A 19,528-nucleotide genomic window follows, 5' to 3' on the forward strand; every position below is an offset into this window, starting at 1 on the left:
CCCATGCATGTGTGGGTTCTTGTTCCACCTCCAATGGGGGTGGTGGGAGCTGTGGGAAGAGTGAGCCACCAGGCACACTGACTCTGACATAGCCAGAACCCATGCACAGAGGGCCCCTGACTCTAATGAGCACAACCGCATGGGAACAGCCTGGGTGTCCTGTCTAAGCCACAGACGATAGGTCTCAGAGAAGGGTTGTAGTGGCGCTCACTTAGCTGTGCTGAATTTTGCTGGCAGAAGGGATCTCTGGACGAGGTGAATCCAGCAAGGTAGGTGTAGATAGCCCCCATTTCTTAGTCCTCAGCTCTAGAACCCCATGGCTTCATCTGTGGCCAAAGCTGCAAGTGTGGAAACCTATTGTAGAGTGTGGCTTGGACTGTAAGCACATGGCAAGAGTAGCTCTGATGCCTGCTGTTTGTCACCAGGTCTAAAGGTGGAGATAACGCACTGTGGTCAGATGAAGAGGAAGTACCGTGTCTGCAATGTGACCCGGCGGCCTGCCAGTCACCAAACGTAAGGCAGCCAAACAGCCAACCCTCATTTCAAACTTAGGCCTGCCCTAGGCCTTCAGCTTCCCAGACACCGGAAGCCATGGGACTGTCCTGATGGGGCAGCTACCTCTGTGGCTCACACACGCTCTGCTCTAAAAAAGGAACTCCACAGGCTGGAGAAATGACTCAGCGGTTAAGAGCATGTCTTGCTCTTGGCAGAGGGCAAAGTTCGATTCCCAGCACCCGTGTTGGGCAGCTTACAACTTCCTTTAGCTCCAGCTCTAGCGGCCTCTTACGTACTCCCCTGGTACCTGCACCTGCAGGAATCCCCCCACACACATGCACATAATTTAAAATACAATAAGTTCAGTGTTTTTCAAAATTGTATATCTTTATTTTTATTGTATGAATGCTTTGCCTGCATGTATGTCCACCACACATATATATGGTCCCTGTAGAGGTTAGATGAGGCATTAGCTCCTCTGGAATGGGAAATACAGGTGACTGTGAGCCACTGTATGAGTGCTGGGAATAAAACCTGTGTCCTCTGCAAGAGCAGCCATTGCTCTGGGCCATCATCTCTCCAGCTCCCATTTTGTTTTGTTTTTAAGACAGGGATTCATTACGTCGACCAGACTGGCCTGGAACTACTCACAAAGATGGATTTGCTTACAGGGTGCTGGGATTTAAGGCATATGTCATGATGTGCAAAATAATTTACCAAAAAAAAAAAAAAAAAAAAAAGTGGGAGGTGGAGGGATGGCTCAATGGTAAAGAATACAGGCTGCTCTTCCAGAGGTCCTGGGTTCAATTCCTAACATGGCAACTCACAACTATCTATAATTGTGGTCCCATGGGATCCCATGCCTTTTTCTGGCGTAGAGACATACATGCAGATAATACACCCGGATGGATGGATGGATGGATAAGAACAAATAAATGTATGTCCCAACACCAAAATCCCGTATGCACAGGAGAACAGAGGAAGCGGCCTTAACAGTGTTGGCCGTCTGCTGTGTTGTTTTGCTTAAGTCTGGGAGGAGCAGTGACACCTGTGGCACCATTCTGCCCCTTGGCACAGCTGACTAGCCCTGCTGACTGGAGTAGTTAAGCAGCCAGTCGTGCTGTCATTTGTCTAGTGGCAAGAACACAATCGACTGTGTGTTTAGGAGAAAACTGACAAGTGTCGGCACTGTGCCCTGTTCTGGATCTATTGTACCTAGTGAGAACTTGCTGGCTTATTTCATTCACAGAAAACAGACTGTTGCTAGGGTGCCAAGGTGTCTGCTCCTCATGGAACAGCAGGGTTTGATGGACTAGATACGTGTTCTGTCACCTGCCCGTTGGACAAGGGGTGGCAGATTACCTGGCAGTCTGGACAGAGCAGAGAAGTCTGCTCAAGAAGACTGGGCCAGATGGCCTTTCCCACTTGGGAGCTGTCCTTCCCCTGCATGTGGTACATAGCTCACCTCCCCTATTTAATGTCTTAGTTATCACTTCTTGCTTCAGTCCTACAGGGAAACCCTAGATTTAAGACCAGCCTGCTTTTATCTGGGAATTTCTTCTCACCGCTGGGAGCCAAGGGTACAGGAGTTACTTAGAGTCACCATGGTCTGCTGGAAAGCATCAGACCTTTCTGGATTCATCTTTCTGTATTCAGTAGAAACTGTGACTGCTGCCTTTCTAAGACGCGTGGGCAGTTGATATTTGCCAGTAGGCATGGGCAGCCTGAGAGGTGAAGACCTCTAGAATAGTTCAGGAGATGCTTGAAGGATTTGCTTCCCACACAACACAGATGCTTGGCCTTCGGGAGGAGTATGGGAGCTCCGGTGTCCAGGGGGCCTGCAGTGTTCTTGCCTGAATCACCTCTCTCACAGGTTCCCACTGCAGCAGGAGAGTGGGCAGACAGTGGAGTGCACAGTGGCCCAGTACTTCAAGGACAGGCACAAGCTGGTTCTGCGCTACCCCCACCTCCCGTGTTTACAAGTTGGACAGGAGCAGAAACACACCTACCTTCCCTTGGAGGCAAGTCTGTGCTGACTACACCCTGCCTGGGGAGGAGAAGCTGGAATCCAGCTGGGCTTCCCTGGTGCTCTAGGACTGGGCTAATTTATGGCATTGTTGAGATTTGCCTCCCTTTGTGTGCATTCCTTCTCTTAAAATGGGGTAAGATTAGCAGCTTGGATGGAATTACCCACTCCCCTGTTTCTTAGATGTAATCTCACTGCATAGCCCTGGCTAGCCTGGAATTCTCTTTGTAGACCCCCACCTCAGAGGTCCTATCTCCTTCCACCTTGTGAGTTCTGGGATAATTAGTGTCTTCCTTAAGATATGTGTTGCTTAAGGACCAAAAACAAGTTGAGGAGGGAAGGCTTTATTTCATTTACTCTTCCACATCACTGTTCACCAGGAACAGGAACTCAGCAGAAACCGAGAGTTAGAGCTGACATAGAAGCTGTGGAGGGATGTTGCTTACTGGTTTGATTCCCATGGCTTGTTCAGACTGCTTTCGTATGGAGTCCAGGACCACTGGTCTGGGGGGTGACATCACCCATAATGCCTTGGGCCTTTCCCATCATTCACTAATTAAGAAAATACTATACAGGCTTGCCTATAGCCTGAGCTTATGGAGGCATTTCCTCAGTTGAGGTACCCTCTCCCCAGATGGGCATAATATCAGCCAGCACAACAGATGTGAGCCCTTACTATGCCCGGCTCAATTTCACAATTCTAAATATTGTCCCTTGCGCCCAACAGAGTAGCACCAAAGCTTAAGGATGTATGTCTTTCATGGCAGGTGTACCTAGAAGTTCTGTTGTGAGTGGTGGGTTTTGGGGCAGGCCTACCAATAACCAGGGTTCTGGCTTGGGTGCTTAGCCTCTGAAAACTCCCTTCCCACTACTCTTAGAAACGTGCACAACTCATGTGTTGAATTATATGGGTCTTTTTTGTAGGTCTGTAACATAGTCGCTGGACAGAGATGTATAAAGAAATTAACAGACAATCAGACCTCAACCATGATCAGAGCAACTGCCAGGTCAGCACCGGACCGTCAAGAGGAGATCAGCAAATTGGTGAGCACTGGGTCCTCAGGTTCCTCCAAGATAGGGCGCCATGGCAAGGACACCAACCCCCCAACACACATTTCTGTACTTTGAGCAGAGATGGCCCCTGGAGGGACCAGAGGATCTCCACTGACTGACTCATTTCCCTATTTTTTTTCTTCCTCAAGATGCGAAGTGCAAGTTTCAATACAGACCCATATGTGCGTGAATTTGGAATCATGGTCAAGGATGAGATGACAGATGTGACCGGGCGGGTTCTGCAGCCGCCCTCTATCCTCTACGGGGGCAGGGTAGGTGCAAATGGATGGCATGTGGGGTGTGAGAGTGTGTGTGTGTGTGTGTGTGTGTGTGTGCGGTGCAGGGAGGACAGCCATGTGTGTTTATAGCCGTTATAAACCCTGGACACAGCAGATGGCTCCCGAGAACTGCACTCATTGGACCCCACGCATGACAAAGACTAAAGGTTTGCACATTGCTTTCGGTGTTTCCAAGTCTTCTCTTATCTCATCAAAACTTCACTTTCTTCTTCAGAGGATTTTGAGATGGAATTGAAAATGTCTGACTCTATTCACCTCCATCTATTTATCTGTACATTATTGATGCTTTCCCATTCATTTATCTGAGTATAGCCCATTCACCCATCCACCCACCTACCCATCCATCCTTCTGCTCCTCCATTCATGCCTTCCCATCATCCGTCCATCTCACCCCGCTCAACTTCATCCATGTACCCATCCTTTCATGCCGTTATCTGTCCAGCTCTACTAATTTCATCATTCCCATCTACTTACTTATTCACCACTTGTATCCACCAGTTCATATTGGTCCAGCCATCCATTCATTTCTCATGTAGCTTGCCACCCTCCAATCGGCACCCCCCATTCTGCACGTGTGTGGGGGTTACTTACAGGGCTAGTTAAGGGATGCTAGAGAGGTGGAGAGCAACAGCCATGGTCTGGTGCTCTAGGAGTTAAGTGCTGGTTGGGAGGACCAGCAGCAAAAATGTTTCCATTTGTTTCCTCACTCTGAAGCACCCTCTTTCTCTATTTGCAGAACAAAGCGATTGCTACCCCTGTCCAGGGCGTGTGGGACATGAGAAACAAGCAGTTCCACACAGGCATCGAGATCAAGGTGTGGGCCATTGCCTGCTTCGCACCGCAGCGCCAGTGTACTGAAGTTCATCTGAAGTAAGCCCGCTGGAGACCTCCATGTCCCCAGATGGGGGTCACTGGGGTCCTGAGATCAGTGGTGGGCAGCCTTTCTCTAACCCTTGCCTGGGGTGACTCCCAGGACATGAGATGTGAAGAGGCCAGACTAGGTGTGAGGGAAAGCAGTGCGCTCACCTGAGCACTGAGTCTAAAACAAAAACCAGGGCGAGCGGTGCCGTTTCAGTGGTAGAGCACTTGGCCAGCCACTCAGGCTTCTGGGCTTTAGTGTGGAAAAACAAAAGGCAGAATAAAAGTACAGGCAGAGTGGACGTGGAAGCAGGAACCTGTAGTCACAGCCACCCAGGAGACCGATGGCAAAGTTTTCTTGGTCCTAGACTTCTTTTGTTGTTATTTGTGTCTTTTTTTCTTTTTTCTTTTTTTAAGATTGATTGATTGATTGATTGATTGATTATGTAGGTGAGTGCTCTATACAGATGTACACCTGCAGGCCATAAGAGGGTATCTGATCCCAGTATAGATGGTTGTGAGCCACCATGTGGTTGCTAGGAATTGAACTCAGGACCTCTGTAGACCCAGGCTGGCCTTGGATTCAGCCACAGAGATCTGCCTGCCTCTGCCCTCTGAGTGTTGGGATTAAAGGTGTTCGCCACCATGCCTGGCTTTACATTTGTTTGTTTGTGTGAGTGTGTGGCAGGATGGATGTGCTGTCCATCCCAGCATGCTTGTGGCTGTCGGAGGATGGGCTGAGGGAGCTGCTTTTCTTTCCACTGTGTGGATCCCAGGGATTGAATTCCAGTTGTTGGGTTTACACACAGCACCCCTTCCTGTCGAGCCATTGCGCGGGTGCTACTGTGAAATTTCAGTGAGTTAAATGAGAAGGAAGACTGAGAGCTGGATGGGAAGAGATTGTAAAACAGGGCAGCAATGGCACAGGGTGCAGTGACTGTCCTCCTATGTGAAGGGAAGGGTTACAGTGCACCCATCAAGCTTTGACCTGTGCTTGGCCATTTTTCTAGTAGCTTGGGCAGGCTGAGACAGTGGGCTGCACGGGGGCCTGCTCCTCAGCCCAGAACACTATGAGTGTCACACCAGTGGCAGGGCCGCTTGGGCATGACGAGGCTTGAGCAGTACCAACGAGAATGTGCCCTAGGCGTGGGGGTTTATGCTTTTGTTCCAAGATTAGAGGGGAAATAAGACATTTGTTTTCTTCTGTCTGTGGGCAGTGAAGGGAGGACCCCAGCGCCTGCTGAGTTTAGCTGTAACCTTACCGTCACAGCAAGAGGCCATTCGGGGAGGCTGTCACTCTCCACTGGTGGCAGCTTTTGCTTGTGCTTCAAAGAGAATGAGCCAGAAGTCCAGAGAAAAGAAAGCCCAAGCAAGGACTGGATGCCTCTGCCCGGGGTCCATTCTCGGCCTCTCTGTCCTGAGACACACCCACCGGTTTGCGTGTTTGCAGGCGCGCACACATGCAGCATAAATACTGACTCACTACAACAGAACTAAATGTCCTCGCCTTCACTGCCGGTTGGATGTTTTAACCCTGAACACAGACAGTCTTCTCAGCCACCTGAGTCTCTGTTGGCAGTCCAGATGCTGTGGGCTGCTACTGTTCCTGGGTCTGTGTCTTTAAGGCCAAGATGTGCCCACAAGGCTACTGATGCCGTCGGTTGTTTTACCAGAGCCCTAACAGAGAGTGGCTTAGGCTGCGTGGCCTCAAATGAGCCACACTGTGTCACTAAGAGGAGGCAGCAAGCCTGCATTTTTTATTGACTAGTATCCCTCCATTTTCCATGGGCATGTGTGCACTCACCCTGTTGATGGGTTACTAATAGAGCTTTGATATCTGGCTTTGTCTCAGATTTAATGCTAGCATGACATGGTCCCTACCCCCAAACCGAGCCTTTGGAGGCTAAGACTGTGGAGTGCTGAGTGGGACAGGGTGACGCCATCCTGGCCTATCAAAAACCAATTTAAAACTTAATTTGTTTTTGTTTTAGACAGAGCCACATGTGTTCCAGGCTACCCTCGAACTGTAGCCCCTCCTGCCTCTCCCAAATGCTGACGTTGCAGTCATGCAATGAAATACCCATGTGGGGGATCAAACCTTTTCTTGCTGGGCAAGCGCTGTCAACTGAGCTGGATTCTCAGTCCCAAAGAAATTAAGCATGCCTTTTTATTGTTTTGTTTTGCTTTTGCTAAAACTGTATTCAGAGCCCCTGGTTGATGACTTCCTTACCATATGCTGTACATCTTAGCAAAGTGGCCTTTTCCCTCAGGTCCTTCACAGAGCAACTGAGGAAGATCTCAAGAGACGCCGGGATGCCTATCCAGGGTCAGCCCTGCTTCTGTAAATACGCACAGGGCGCAGACAGCGTGGAGCCCATGTTCCGTCACCTGAAGAACACATATGCCGGCCTGCAGCTGGTGGTGGTCATCCTGCCTGGCAAAACTCCTGTGTATGGTAGGTGGCCGCTGTCTGCAGCCTTTAGGGAGTTGAGGGGCTTCCAGTGGGTGTGGGTTGCCTGTTCCCCTTGGTGTTTACTGAATGAAATGATTGGCTCTTGTCCATTCCTGAGCCTGAGGGGGGCGGGGTCTGGGCTTCTTGGTGGTTGTTACGAGTGGAGGTCTGTCCTCTCTGGCCCTAGACAGACTACAGACCCATGCTTCTCCCCTGCGAATTCAGAGAAGTATTTGGACTCAATGAGTATTGCCCCTGGAGTCCTGGTTTCTGGAGCCAGCCCTAGGAGCAGCCCTGGGCACAGTGACCAGCTGCTTCAGGAAGGAATCTGGGGATGGAGGAGTGTGGTTCGTTGTGGCTCTTTGATGTTTGTTCTGTGTTTGCCAAAGGTTTTGAGGAGGCCGTTGATTTTATTTTTAGCTACCTAGGCATTTGCTTAACATGGGGTGTCATTTCTGCTGAGGAATGACAAGGCTTCAGTTACAGCCAGATTCTGCTCACCCCACCCTGGGCCCTGGATTACAAATGGGTGGTATGAGATGCACCTCCAGCTTCCCATGCTGAGGGAGACAGGCACAGGTGCCTGGCAGTTTTAAAGCGGGTTTCAGCCAGGAGCTCTGCCCCTCCATCTGCCAGCATCTTCCATAGGCGCCCTGGTGCAGCTGCCGTGGCTGAACACTACACCAGTGCAGTCCAAGAGAGGGCAGAAGACAGCTGCTTCTCTTTAGGAGCTGTGACATGTGCACCTCTGCTCTGCAGCGGAAGTCAAGCGTGTGGGAGACACCGTGCTGGGGATGGCCACACAGTGTGTCCAGATGAAGAACGTGCAGAGGACCACGCCACAGACCCTATCCAACCTCTGCTTAAAGATCAACGTCAAACTGGGAGGCGTCAACAACATCCTGCTGCCCCAGGGCAGGTGAGGTGGCCACACCTGGCACGCAGACCAGCTGGTCGTTAGAGAAGTGCTCACATTTAGTTCATGTGGGCGTAGGTCCCAGGCCCCTGAGAACCGGGGCCATAGGGGATAGGCAGTGTTGTGGCTGGGCTCTCTGATCGTTGAAGGCTAGTGTAGAGCTCACCGCCACCCCGTTCCTTATGCCAGAACCAGCAGTCTACCTCCTGAAGAGTTGTGAGAGGGAGTGAGATGGAGCTGGGTCAGGAAATGGGCCTCCAAACTCTTGTTACGTGGTCTCTGGAGCGTTGCTGCAATGCAGACTTCTGTATTTCCCACTCTTCTCACACAAGGCTGGTAGCCGACTGCCAGGGTCAGAGGACTTGACTGCAAGTTCCCTGTAGGAGCCGCTATTGTTCCTATGCCAAGTGCTGGCTGCCGGCATGCCCCATAGGGATAAGGGATGTGGATGTGGAACTGTCTCATCTTCTTCCTCATCTGCCTCCCGAGGCTGAGTGACCCTGGGTGATAGAGGACAAGGACAGTGGGCTCTGATGGAGGCAAAAGAAGAGAGTGACCACAATAATAACTTCACTTGAGGAAACTGCCATAAAGACCATGGGAGTGATGGGCAGGCCTGTGTTTTGGGCGACTGATTGTGGCTACATGTGAAGTGTACTTGGGAAGCCTCTGGTGCCAGTCTATGCCAGGCTGAAGTGAGGGACAGGCAGGATGAGGAGCCCCGATTGTTTTGGAGATGGAAATAGGTGGACTAGATTGAAGGGGAAGAAAGACTTGTCTCACACTCTTGGTCTAGTTAGTGTCAAAGAGAGGACCCTCATGAAAAGGGGTGGCTCAGGCTGGGGAGCGGGGCTCTGGCCTGTATCAGGTGGTAAGGAAAGCCCCTTGTCAGAGCGCAGGAGCCATGAGGCTGGATGAGCACCCTTGAGTGAATGGCAAGGAGATCTGAGCCCTGTGCCCAGGGTAAAGTTCAGGGACACTGGTAATAGATAGAAAGAGCAGGCAAGGAAGGGAGGCATCCAAGAAAGTGTGTCTTGCATCAGAATATGCCAATGAGCCACACTGAGTGGCCTAATCATTGGACTCAGGGACGCTCCATGTCACTGGAGACCTTGAAAGAGGAATCTTGTTGCCATGGCAGCACAGAGTTAAGAGGAGCCTGGGAGGTGGCAGCAGGCTGGGCTCATAGGAACCGCTGCTGAGCTGCAGATTAGAGAAAGCTGAGGGCAGGTGTGGCTTGGCCTGTGGCAGGTGAATCATACCCACCCACAGCCGCTGCCCGGCTGTACCTGGGGCCCTGGTGGTGGCAGGGCAGTTGTCAGGATCTGTGTTATACCACCCAGCTCCTGCCTTCCTCCCAGCAGAGGAGAATGAGGCCAGGGGACCCCCGGGCATCTTGAGTTGGTTACCAAGACTACAGTGCCATAATCTGTGTGTCTTAGAAGTGCCACCCTAAGTCTGAGGCTGGGTTCAGGTCCCCTGATGATAGTTGGAACCATAGTGGAGATTGAGGGGACAGGTGCCCTCCTCTCCCTGGAAAGGGCACATGGATACACATGCTGAACACTTAGGAAGTGCTTCCGTTCTTACATGGTTATGTCCTGAGTGGGTGCTGGGTGAACGTCCAGAGGAACTGCCATGGTCACCTTGTGGCTCTCCACTGTACCTGACTTTGATTGGGAGGTGACAGTGTGAAATAGACAACCTCCCCTTGGAGCGCCCGACTCTTTGCACAACTGTGATGTCACCTCAGATAGAGATGTGTTACTCTCGACCTAGGGTCTCACACACAGAATATTGTCTGAACTCATTGAGGTGGGGGCAGGAAGATCTCTCTAAAACTGCCCATGTTAGTGGTAGGGTTACCTCCCAGAGACATAGATAGTGTCCCAAGCCTGGGCCTCAAACACCCACTTTCTTGTAGGCCTCCAGTGTTCCAGCAACCTGTCATCTTTCTGGGAGCTGATGTCACCCACCCACCAGCTGGTGATGGGAAGAAGCCTTCGATTGCTGCCGTGAGTGTCCACACTTCCCTCTGCCTTCTCTGTCCTTGTTATGTTGCTGGGGTGGGGCCGGGGTGGAGGAGAAAACAGAACACCCCGGGCCCTCAAGTGTCTGGTCTGTTTGCAGTGGTGTGCTAAGGAGAAAGACATGAAGGTTAATAACCTGCTTGGTTGGTCTGATCATGATCTAATGGCAAATAGGTGATGGGGATGACTGAGGAGGTCACAGGTGTGTGGGCTGCCACCTTTCCTGCTGTCTGTGGCACATCTGGGGGGAACATTACCTCTGGGCCCTTCGAGGTGGCCTTGGCTGACCACTGAGCAACCACTCCCTCTGCCTGCTGTGGATTTGTAATAAGTGTGCTTTGGCCTTTTGGAGTACAGAGTGCAAAGGCTGTCTGTCCTCTTACCACCTCTCTAGTCAGAGAATACAGAGTTCTAGAGCCAGGGTGGCTGCGTGTGTGAAAGAAAACAGCAGTTCTTTTGGATCATTTGTCTGAACGGATCCTGTCCCCTCAAATGCCTTCCTACACCTTCAGTGCCTCAGAGAAATGCTCACTTGGGGAATGGGGCTGAAAGGCCCTGTGCACAGCAGCCGGCATATGGGTGCTGCCTTGGTTAGAGTGGGATCCAGCACCCCTCACCCAGCATGGTGGCGGCAGCCTCACACCCGGCTGAGCCTCATCCTCAAGCCTCTGCTTTTATCTCTGCTGTTTCTCTCCTGCAATTAAGCTCAATCTTTCTGGGCTTTTTCACATGTACTGTTGTCAGACTTAGGATTGTGAAAGGATGTGAGGTCCTTGCTCAGTGCCTGGCATGCTATGGTTGGTGCTAACAAGGCTTAATGCCATTGTTTAATTTGTCTTAAAGAGTAGGGTATGGGATGTGATATTGGACGGGACACCATTCCACCTTCCAGACAAAGGAGCCCCCTTTTGCATCAAGTGTGCTGTGCATAGCGATCAGGTGTGGCTTTCAGGTGGTGTCAGCGTCCCCAGTGTCAGAAAGGATCCACACAGCCAAATGGCTTGGGATCTGGCCCAGGCCTTTTGCCACCTTGGTCTCTACTTGCTCACCATTAGTTTGTTTCTCCCCTCCCCCCCCAACCACTGTGTTCAGGTCCTCTGCGTAGGCTTTGGAGGCTTAGGCAAGTATATTCATATTAGTCAGGATTCTCTAAAGGAATAGCACACACATAATTGGAGGATGTACTCTTAAAACAGAAAGGCCAAGTAATAATCAATAATCAGCTGCTCAGTCTACAAGACTGGATGTCTCTGTGGTCCCAGTTTGGTGCTGGAGTCCAGAACTCCTGGAGAGTTACTGGTCTTTAGTCTGAGTTGGAATCTGCCTATAGCAACAAAGTAGACAAAACTTGCCAACAGGAGTTTGGGCAAGCGGGCAAAAAGCAGAAGGCTGCCACTGGAAGTTGTGGCTCAGATTTTGGGTGGGTCTTCCCACCGCTGATGATCCAATCCACAAAATCCCTCACAGGCATACCCAGCTGCTTGATTAAGTTGATTCCAGACGTAGGTGAGCTGACAAACAGGAGCAGGCATTGGAGCAAGGCTTACCAAATTCTCAGGAGCAGGAATCTCTCTATCCCTGGTGCGCACAGCTCTCAATAGGAGGAGGTTTCTGTTGGCGTTGACATTTCTAGTTATGCCAAATAGTTCTGGGTCTTTCTTTTCACATGGTGTGAGAGGGAAACTATGCTTGAGAGAATCTGTAGCCCCAAGCAGAGCCAGAACAAGGAGACTGGGAAGCCTATAGACGCTGCTCTGTAAGCTTTTCAGGGGAGATACAGGTCACCTGCTACCCAGACACACAGGGCCCTTTCCTTTATGCTTGACGGTATAAGGAAGTGTTTTCCCCAGCCCAGAATGTGCAGGGCCTAGCTGTAGCTGGGTGGTGTGCCTTTTGCCCTCTGACCCCAGAACCCTGGAAGCATCATGGTTTCTGCTCTGGCTCTCTGGTTTGCTCCTTTCCGTGACCCCTCAATCAGAGCTGTGACCTTCCTAGGGACCAAAGTCTGGCCATGCTGAGTTTTTGATGTGCATGTGACACTTGGGAGAAGTGTTTGCTCTTGAAAAACTAGAGGCACCCTCAACTGCTTTCTTTGCACAGATAATTCAACCACCATATAGACTCAGTTTTGCCTTTTCTTGTGTTCCATGGGGCAAGGGTCCCGTTTTTAGAAGGTGCTTAGGAGAACGTTCTGCTTTGAGGACCGCTGTGGGAAGATGCTTCTCCACAGGCCAGTCTCCAGCTGGCCCCCAGAAGAGGGACCACTGGAGGCCTGGCCGCCTGCTGACTGTGTGCCCCACAGGTCGTGGGCAGCATGGACGCACACCCCAACCGCTACTGCGCCACCGTGCGCGTGCAGCAGCACCGCCAGGAGATCATCCAGGACCTGGCTGCCATGGTGCGGGAGCTGCTCATTCAGTTCTACAAGTCTACACGCTTCAAGCCCACCCGGATCATCTTCTACCGAGATGGCGTCTCCGAGGGCCAGTTCCAGCAGGTTGGCCACACTGCCCTGTCTTCTCTGCTTTTGTCCATTGGCTGGTCATAGTTTAGAAGACAGATCATGGGGCGGAGGGGTATCGTGTGGGTTTCAGGGCTCATGATGGGGGAAGGATGAAGAGGAGTTTCAGATGTAAGTTCGGGCAGTAGAGACCTGGGTGAGTGTGGATAGAGGCTCAGTCAGGGGCTATGAGAGCAGACTTAGAACTGTGGTGTATGTCCTGGGCTGTTCTTAGATCTGACGCGCTTCCCTTATTCGCAGTCTGGTGGCATGCGACACGGTACATGCACATTTGCCTTCTTGTTTAGGACGGAAGCTGCAGCCTTTTCTCTTTAGAACAAATCCTCCTGGCCCCGGGGGGCTATCTGCCTCGATTCTTTCTGGTCAAGCCTCTAGTGCTATATTCTGTAAGAGCCTTGGTGACAGCTTCCACAGTTCTCCCATGAGCTGGAGCCCTGTCTCAGAACCTCCTGGGTTCCCAATCTGTCTAGTACTCCTCCCTTGAGGTTGGATTTAACCTTGCCAGCTCCACCCTGCAGAGAATACCAGAAATCCCTTCAACTAAATTGTTGCACTGGAATTCTAGAAATACGTTTTGAAACATTGTAAACTGTTTGGCTCAGGCCGTTAAATCTGAGGGGGGTCAGGCATTGTAGCACACACCTCCAATCCTAGCACTCAGGAGGCAGAGTTAGGGAAACACTGTCTTGACACAACCAAAGTCCACTATTCCTGGTCCTTAGGCACCAAAGTCTTCACATGAGACTGTCAGGGCAGGCCCCACAGTTGACAGGTGGAAGGGATGAGGGTTGCTGAGTGCCCTGTGATGGCTGAGCTCAGACAGGAGCCAGCATCTGCCCCATTTGTCTTTCCTGTCCTGTCAGTCAGCAAGCCAGTAGCAAACAGCTCTGCTGTCCATGCCAATAAGTCTTCATAGTGCTGTTTTATGAGCACTGGGAACGTTATGGATTCCAAGCTAAGCAGCTTTGTGTACTTCATAATTTTAACCATAGAAAACGTGTCTGTGGGACACTTTCCTATTTCTGTTTGATGTAGGAGGGCTCAGTTTGCTCTGGGCAGCACCATCCCTTGAGAGGTGGGCCTGGGCTATATGGCAAAGCTAGCTGAGGTGGGTGTATTGGTGCAGGCCTTTAATCCTAGTCCTGGGGAGGCAGAAGCAGGTAGATATCTGTGAATTTAAGGCCAGCCATGGCTACATAGTGATTTACAGGCCAGTCGGAATAAACAAAAATGAAAGTAAGAAAGGTAGGCAGCTGAGCAAGCCAGCAAAAATAATGTTCTTCTGTGTTTTCTGTTGGGTTCCTGCCCTTCCTTTCCTCAGTGATGGGCTGTGGTCTGGAAGTGTGAGCTGGATAAACCCTTTCGGTCAGTCTTTACCACCGCAACACAATGAAACTAGGCCAACTGGCAGAAGGCATTGTGGCGTGCCTGACCCAGTGCTGGCCAGACTGGAAAAGCTCTTCCCAGTCTGCAAGATGCCTGTAAAGCAAGGCCTCTGACGCCCGCCTCTGCCCTGCAGGTCCTCCACCATGAGCTGCTGGCCATCCGAGAGGCCTGCATCAAGCTGGAGAAGGACTATCAGCCAGGGATCACGTTCATCGTGGTGCAGAAGCGACACCACACTCGACTCTTCTGCACAGACAAGAACGAGCGGGTGAGTCATAGCCCTCGGGCAGCCACAGTCTGGGGAGACTGTCGTGAGAGGCGGCGCTTCATGGGGACCCAGGCTCAGGTGTCTCGCAAGCCCCCTCTGGCTTTGTTGAGGAAGAGCCAGACATGAATTGTCATTTATCTGATAAATGAGAGAGAGGTGGTTCAGAACAAAAACTGTTTGAACTCAATGGCAGTGGGGCTGGGATTTGGCTTAGTTGGCAGAAGGCTTACCTAACATGCATGAAGACCTATGTTTTAGCCCCATCTTTGAATAAACTGTACTCTAGCACCACGAGGCAGGCAGAGCAGCTTCGAGAATGTAGGTTAGCCTTGGCTACAGAACAAGTACAAGCCCCTGTCTCAAAAAGAAAGGAAGGAAGGAGTAAAAATGGGCGGAGCAGGGAATTGAGAGAAATCAGCCGTTTAGAGCCGTGGACCCGACAGTCAGGCAGTGTGAGAGGTTGGAGCCACCCGAGCTCCAGCAGAAGCTACCTCTGGCTTTGGGGGAGCTTATGTAGCTCAAGCCTTCCTTCTGGAGAGAGAGAGACAGAGAGAAAGAGAAGCTGCCTTTTACTTTCTTAGATGGATGCATGTGTGTTTGTCAGCATGTATGTGTGTGTTCATGCAGACGCCAGGTGACAAGCCTGAAGTGTCAGCCTTAGGATAGGCTGGGTGGCCAGCAAGCCCCAGAAATCTTGTTTCTGCTTTTCCAACACTGGGATTGCAAGAGTGCACCACCACCCTTGACACTTTTATGTGCATTCTATGGATTAAAATCAGGCTTACTGGTTGAGCCAGCTTCCAAGACCCAGAAAAATGTTTTCTGCGCTTCTAACAGCACAATAAGGCCCACAGCTGTCTATAAGGGCAGCTGCTGTCTGGGAGACATAGGTTGTCCATAAGGGAAAGGCCTCGGGGTGTCTACCAGACCTTGAATCCAGCGTTGTGGGTCCTGTAAGGCCGGGGATCACCACACTGTTGCAAGATAGTCATTGCAGGTCTTCTCTGCCCCGTGGCCTCCAGGGTAGCCAGCGTTGGTTTATCGGTGTTGGTGGAGAGACTGAGGTATACCTTGCCACAATGAAAGGAGGCACTTACCAGGAAAGTACTGAAGCTGTTGTCTCCACTGCCCCTAGTGCTCTGCCCTAAAATATGTAAAGCGGGGAGCTGGGGGGAAGGGGCATGAAAAGCTTACAGAATTTCAAGGGGAAATTGACAAGTACAGTGTCACAGGTGGCTGTTGTAACCACTGCCAGAACCTGAAACAGGCAAGAATGAGTGGGAACAGAGAATGGGAGGGGTAAGCAGAGCTGCAGGTACCAGATTCACATGGGAGGACAAGGAAGTCTCGGGTGGTTTCCAAACCTTGATTGTGTAGAAACCATATGTTTTGATCATTATGCAAATGAAGTTTAAGAATGCCTGACACTTTCACTTCGCTGCCCGCAGCTCATGCATTAAAGATACAACAAACAGAAACTACAGAGCACTCACAGCCGCATAAAACCAAATGGTTTCATACCAGATCAGCTCAGCCTGGAGACTTGGGTGCATTTATTATAAAATAAGAAACGGCCCTGCAGACCATGAAGGGAGGCTGCAGTGCCTGCAGCTGGGTGTCTGTTCGCTTGCAGATTCCATGGCTCTGTTGCCAGGGGCACTACTCCTAGAGGCAGCCTCCCTCCCTACAAAGGACAATAATGAGGAAGCAGTGAGGACAGGGTGTAAATCTGCTTTCTTGGATGTCCGGAAGGAGGGAGAGGATGCCCTCCAGGAAAGCAGAGGAGACTGGCAATACCAGTTTCTGCAGATAGGGACACTGAGCCAGTGAAATGCACCACAAAATGTTTATGGTACATTTATGAAATCACCTCTGGAGCTAAGCCCAAACTTAGCTTAATTTTTTGAGACAGGGTTTCTTTGTGTAACAGAGCCCTGGCTGTCCTAGACTCACTTTGTAGACCAGGCTGGCCTCGAACTCAAAAAGGTACACCTGTATCTTCTGGGATTAAAGGCATGTACCACCATGCCTGACTCCAAACACTTTTTTTATTTTTTTAAAAAGCCACCCATGCTAGAAGTCTCAGAGCCTAGAAAGGTTTACAGGCAGGTTTCCCACACAGACTGTCAGCTGTGAACCTGACACAATGTGACAGAGAAGAATAATAGATTCAGACAGGTACTTTTAATGTGATTATTTTATTTGTGTCTGTGCCCATGCTCATGTACTGCTCATGGGGGTCAGAAGAGGGCATCAGGTCCTCTGAAAGCAGAGTTATGGATGGTTGTGAGCCAACATGTGAGTCTGGAAGCCAAACCAGTCTTCTGCAAGAGCATCAAGTGCTCTTAACCATTGGTCCACCTCTCCAGTTTCCTAGTTATATAGTTATTTTATTGAGTTTAGTTTGCAGGCAAATTTCAAGGAGTAATGTTTTGTAAGCTTGGCATGATGTCACAGGTCTGCAAGTCCCAGCTTCTGGGAGTCTGAGGCAGGAGAGTCACAAGTTTGGGGCTAGCCTAGGATATAGAACAGAGGCCTTTCTTGAAAAGCAGGCAGACAAACAAACAAACAAACAAACAAAAAAACTTGTGCTGTTTTAGAAAGGAGTTATTAACCCACTTCATAACACTGAGTGTGGGACAGATGCAGGCAAGTGACACTAAGAGCCAGGACAGAGGGTCTACAGCCAAACAGCCTGGCTCAAAGCCAGACCTGCTTGTCCACACCCCAACCACTTGACCATGAGTTGTTGTGTCTCCGTCCGTCTCCCTGGCCCTGCCCACAAGGATAAGACTAAGGATGTGGCACCCAGTCCCTGCTGTGTTGAGTACAGATCCATGACCAGCTTGGAACACAAAACTGACGGTTCTTTGTGCCTATCCTGGCAAAACAGGAAATAACCTGAGTGTTCTAGGGGATTGTGTATAGGAATTGCTTAGCTGGGCACTTTGACACATGCCTGTTATCCCAACACTTGAGAGAATTGTCATGAGTTGAGTCCAGTCTGCAATACTCAGTGAGTTCTAGTCCAATGAACTACAATGTGAGCTCTTGACTATAAATAAGTAACAGAAGGATTTTATGGCCTGGCTTATGCCAGCAAGAAAAGTAAAATGTTACCACTGCCAGGGGAGAGCCTGCCTCTCTTTCTCTCTCTCTCTAATTGAAATATTTTAAGGTGAGCATGGTGGTTTACAATTCACTTTCAGCACTTGGGAGGTGGAGGTGGAAAATCTGGAGTTGGTTTCACCCTCAGCCTCATAGAGCCTAGCCTGTTCTCTTGGAGCCTATTCAGGCAGATCCTTCAGTAGACAGACTGTGCTCACCTGCAGCACCTAGATGCAATGTGAACCATAAGCCCGGCCCAAGTGAAGCTGTGGAGATCATTGGTACTTAACAGATTTGTGTGCTGAGGAGCTGGTGCTCCTGCACTCTTGCTGGCTCTGCCTACCCATCCTGCCACACCTGATGAGCTCTCTGTGTCGCCACAGGTTGGAAAGAGTGGGAACATTCCAGCAGGCACAACCGTAGACACGAAAATCACCCACCCAACTGAGTTTGACTTCTACCTGTGCAGTCATGCCGGCATCCAGGTAAGAAGGGAGGCTCCCTTTTGATGGTCTGGGATGTTTGTGGTGATCTCATGAATTTGGGGCGTATTGTGGCCAGGAGAGTTGGGCACTTGCCTGGGGACCAGAAGACTTTCTGGGTCAGACACTGGGAATCAAGAGGTAGAAGGGACCTGTGTAGAAGTAGGTATAGTGAGACCAAGATGTAAGGAATGTGAGGAGGCGGTCAAGGCCAGGTGCTGGCAGCCAGTGAGCTTAAAAAAGGTGAGACTCCAGGAAGCTACTGTTGTTGGAGCCTGGTGGGAACTCGTGTTCATGCTGGCTACCGAGAAAATGTCAGGACAAACAAGTCCTGGAGTGCTCTGTAGCAGCATTCTGCCATCTTGCCGGTGTTAGAGCGAGGTCTTTGAAGAGTAGTAGCAGGTAGGCAGGGAGGAGCCACCAGTGTTTCTGCTGCGTGAGTCCTGCTCTTCCCTTGCAGAAGACTTTGGAGGGAAAAGTGCATCAAATATTCTCAACCCCAACTTTTTATTTTTTTAAAATATTTATTATGTATACAATGTTTTGTCTGCATGTACACCTGCACTCCAGGAGAGGGCTCCAGATCTCACTGTAGATGGTTGTGAGCCACCATGTGTTTGCTGGGAATTGAACTCAGGTCCTCTGGAAGAGCACTCAGTGCCCATAACCTCTGAGCCATCTCTCCAGTCCAACTCCCATTTTTTGAATGTTAATATTAACATAAAGCTTTGATCAAAGTTTTTTCTTGGTATTATAAATAAAATACTGTAGAATACCTAGAAGGCATTGTCTTTTGGCTCAGCTCCTTCTAAAATGTTCTTTTTCTTTTCTTTTTTTTTTCTTTTCACATGAAATGCGCATTTATGGAGGTGGTGTGTAATATGATATTTTAACACATATATGAGGTCTATGATGATAGGATGGGGCCCCCCTCATTCCCATCAGTCACCTCAGACCTTGATCAGTTCTCTGTATTAGTAACATCAAATATCCTCTCTGCTGGCTATCTTCAGTCACGGTCATATTTACTATCACTCTGTAAGCTGGGCCTGGAGACCTAGGATGCTGAGGCAGGGGGACTGTGTCCCAGGTCAGCCTAGACTAAGCCTGCAAGGCCTGTTTGGAGGGAGGCAGAAATGTCTTGGTTGTGACTTTCCTGTATGTAAATAAATGTATAATCTGTTTTACAGATATGGGGCTTTTAAGAGTAGATGGTTTGGGGGATTGAGGACAGGGTGTTTTACCAAGGATGGCTTCAAATTTGAATCCTTTCTTCATTCCTCAAAAGTGCTGGGATCACAGGCATGTGCCACCATGTCTGTCTTAATGGAAACACTTATTGCTGTTCTGGCAAGGCCTCATGGTGAGTCTTTCTGTCCCTCCCACCTCTTTCAGGGGACAAGCCGTCCTTCCCACTACCACGTGCTTTGGGATGACAATCGTTTTTCTTCTGACGAGCTGCAGATTCTGACCTACCAGCTGTGTCACACCTATGTACGCTGCACACGCTCTGTGTCAATACCGGCACCGGCCTACTATGCTCACCTGGTGGCCTTCCGTGCCAGGTACCACCTGGTGGATAAAGAACACGACAGGTAAGTGTCACACCTGGAAGGGGGTTAAGACAAGGCTGG

General features: G+C 50.2%; 1 protein-coding gene across 1 annotated transcript in view; it reads left to right on the top strand.

Annotated features, from left to right (window-relative positions):
- The window catches only part of Ago2 (argonaute RISC catalytic component 2), an 85,343-nt gene that overhangs the window by 54,827 nt on the left and 10,988 nt on the right, over positions 1 to 19,528 (top strand). The window contains exons 7-18 of the mRNA XM_055626780.1: positions 426 to 513; positions 2,369 to 2,516; positions 3,446 to 3,565; positions 3,724 to 3,846; positions 4,610 to 4,743; positions 7,002 to 7,186; positions 7,943 to 8,102; positions 10,024 to 10,114; positions 12,432 to 12,626; positions 14,170 to 14,304; positions 17,796 to 17,897; positions 19,290 to 19,489. Of these exons, the coding sequence (XP_055482755.1) occupies positions 426 to 513; positions 2,369 to 2,516; positions 3,446 to 3,565; positions 3,724 to 3,846; positions 4,610 to 4,743; positions 7,002 to 7,186; positions 7,943 to 8,102; positions 10,024 to 10,114; positions 12,432 to 12,626; positions 14,170 to 14,304; positions 17,796 to 17,897; positions 19,290 to 19,489 (1,681 nt within the window). The remainder of the gene's footprint in view (positions 1 to 425; positions 514 to 2,368; positions 2,517 to 3,445; positions 3,566 to 3,723; positions 3,847 to 4,609; positions 4,744 to 7,001; positions 7,187 to 7,942; positions 8,103 to 10,023; positions 10,115 to 12,431; positions 12,627 to 14,169; positions 14,305 to 17,795; positions 17,898 to 19,289; positions 19,490 to 19,528) is intronic.

This window comes from Psammomys obesus, unplaced genomic scaffold (genome assembly GCF_907164565.1).
Source record: "Psammomys obesus unplaced genomic scaffold, mPsaObe1.curated_primary_1811, whole genome shotgun sequence".
NCBI classification, from domain to species: domain Eukaryota; kingdom Metazoa; phylum Chordata; class Mammalia; order Rodentia; family Muridae; genus Psammomys; species Psammomys obesus.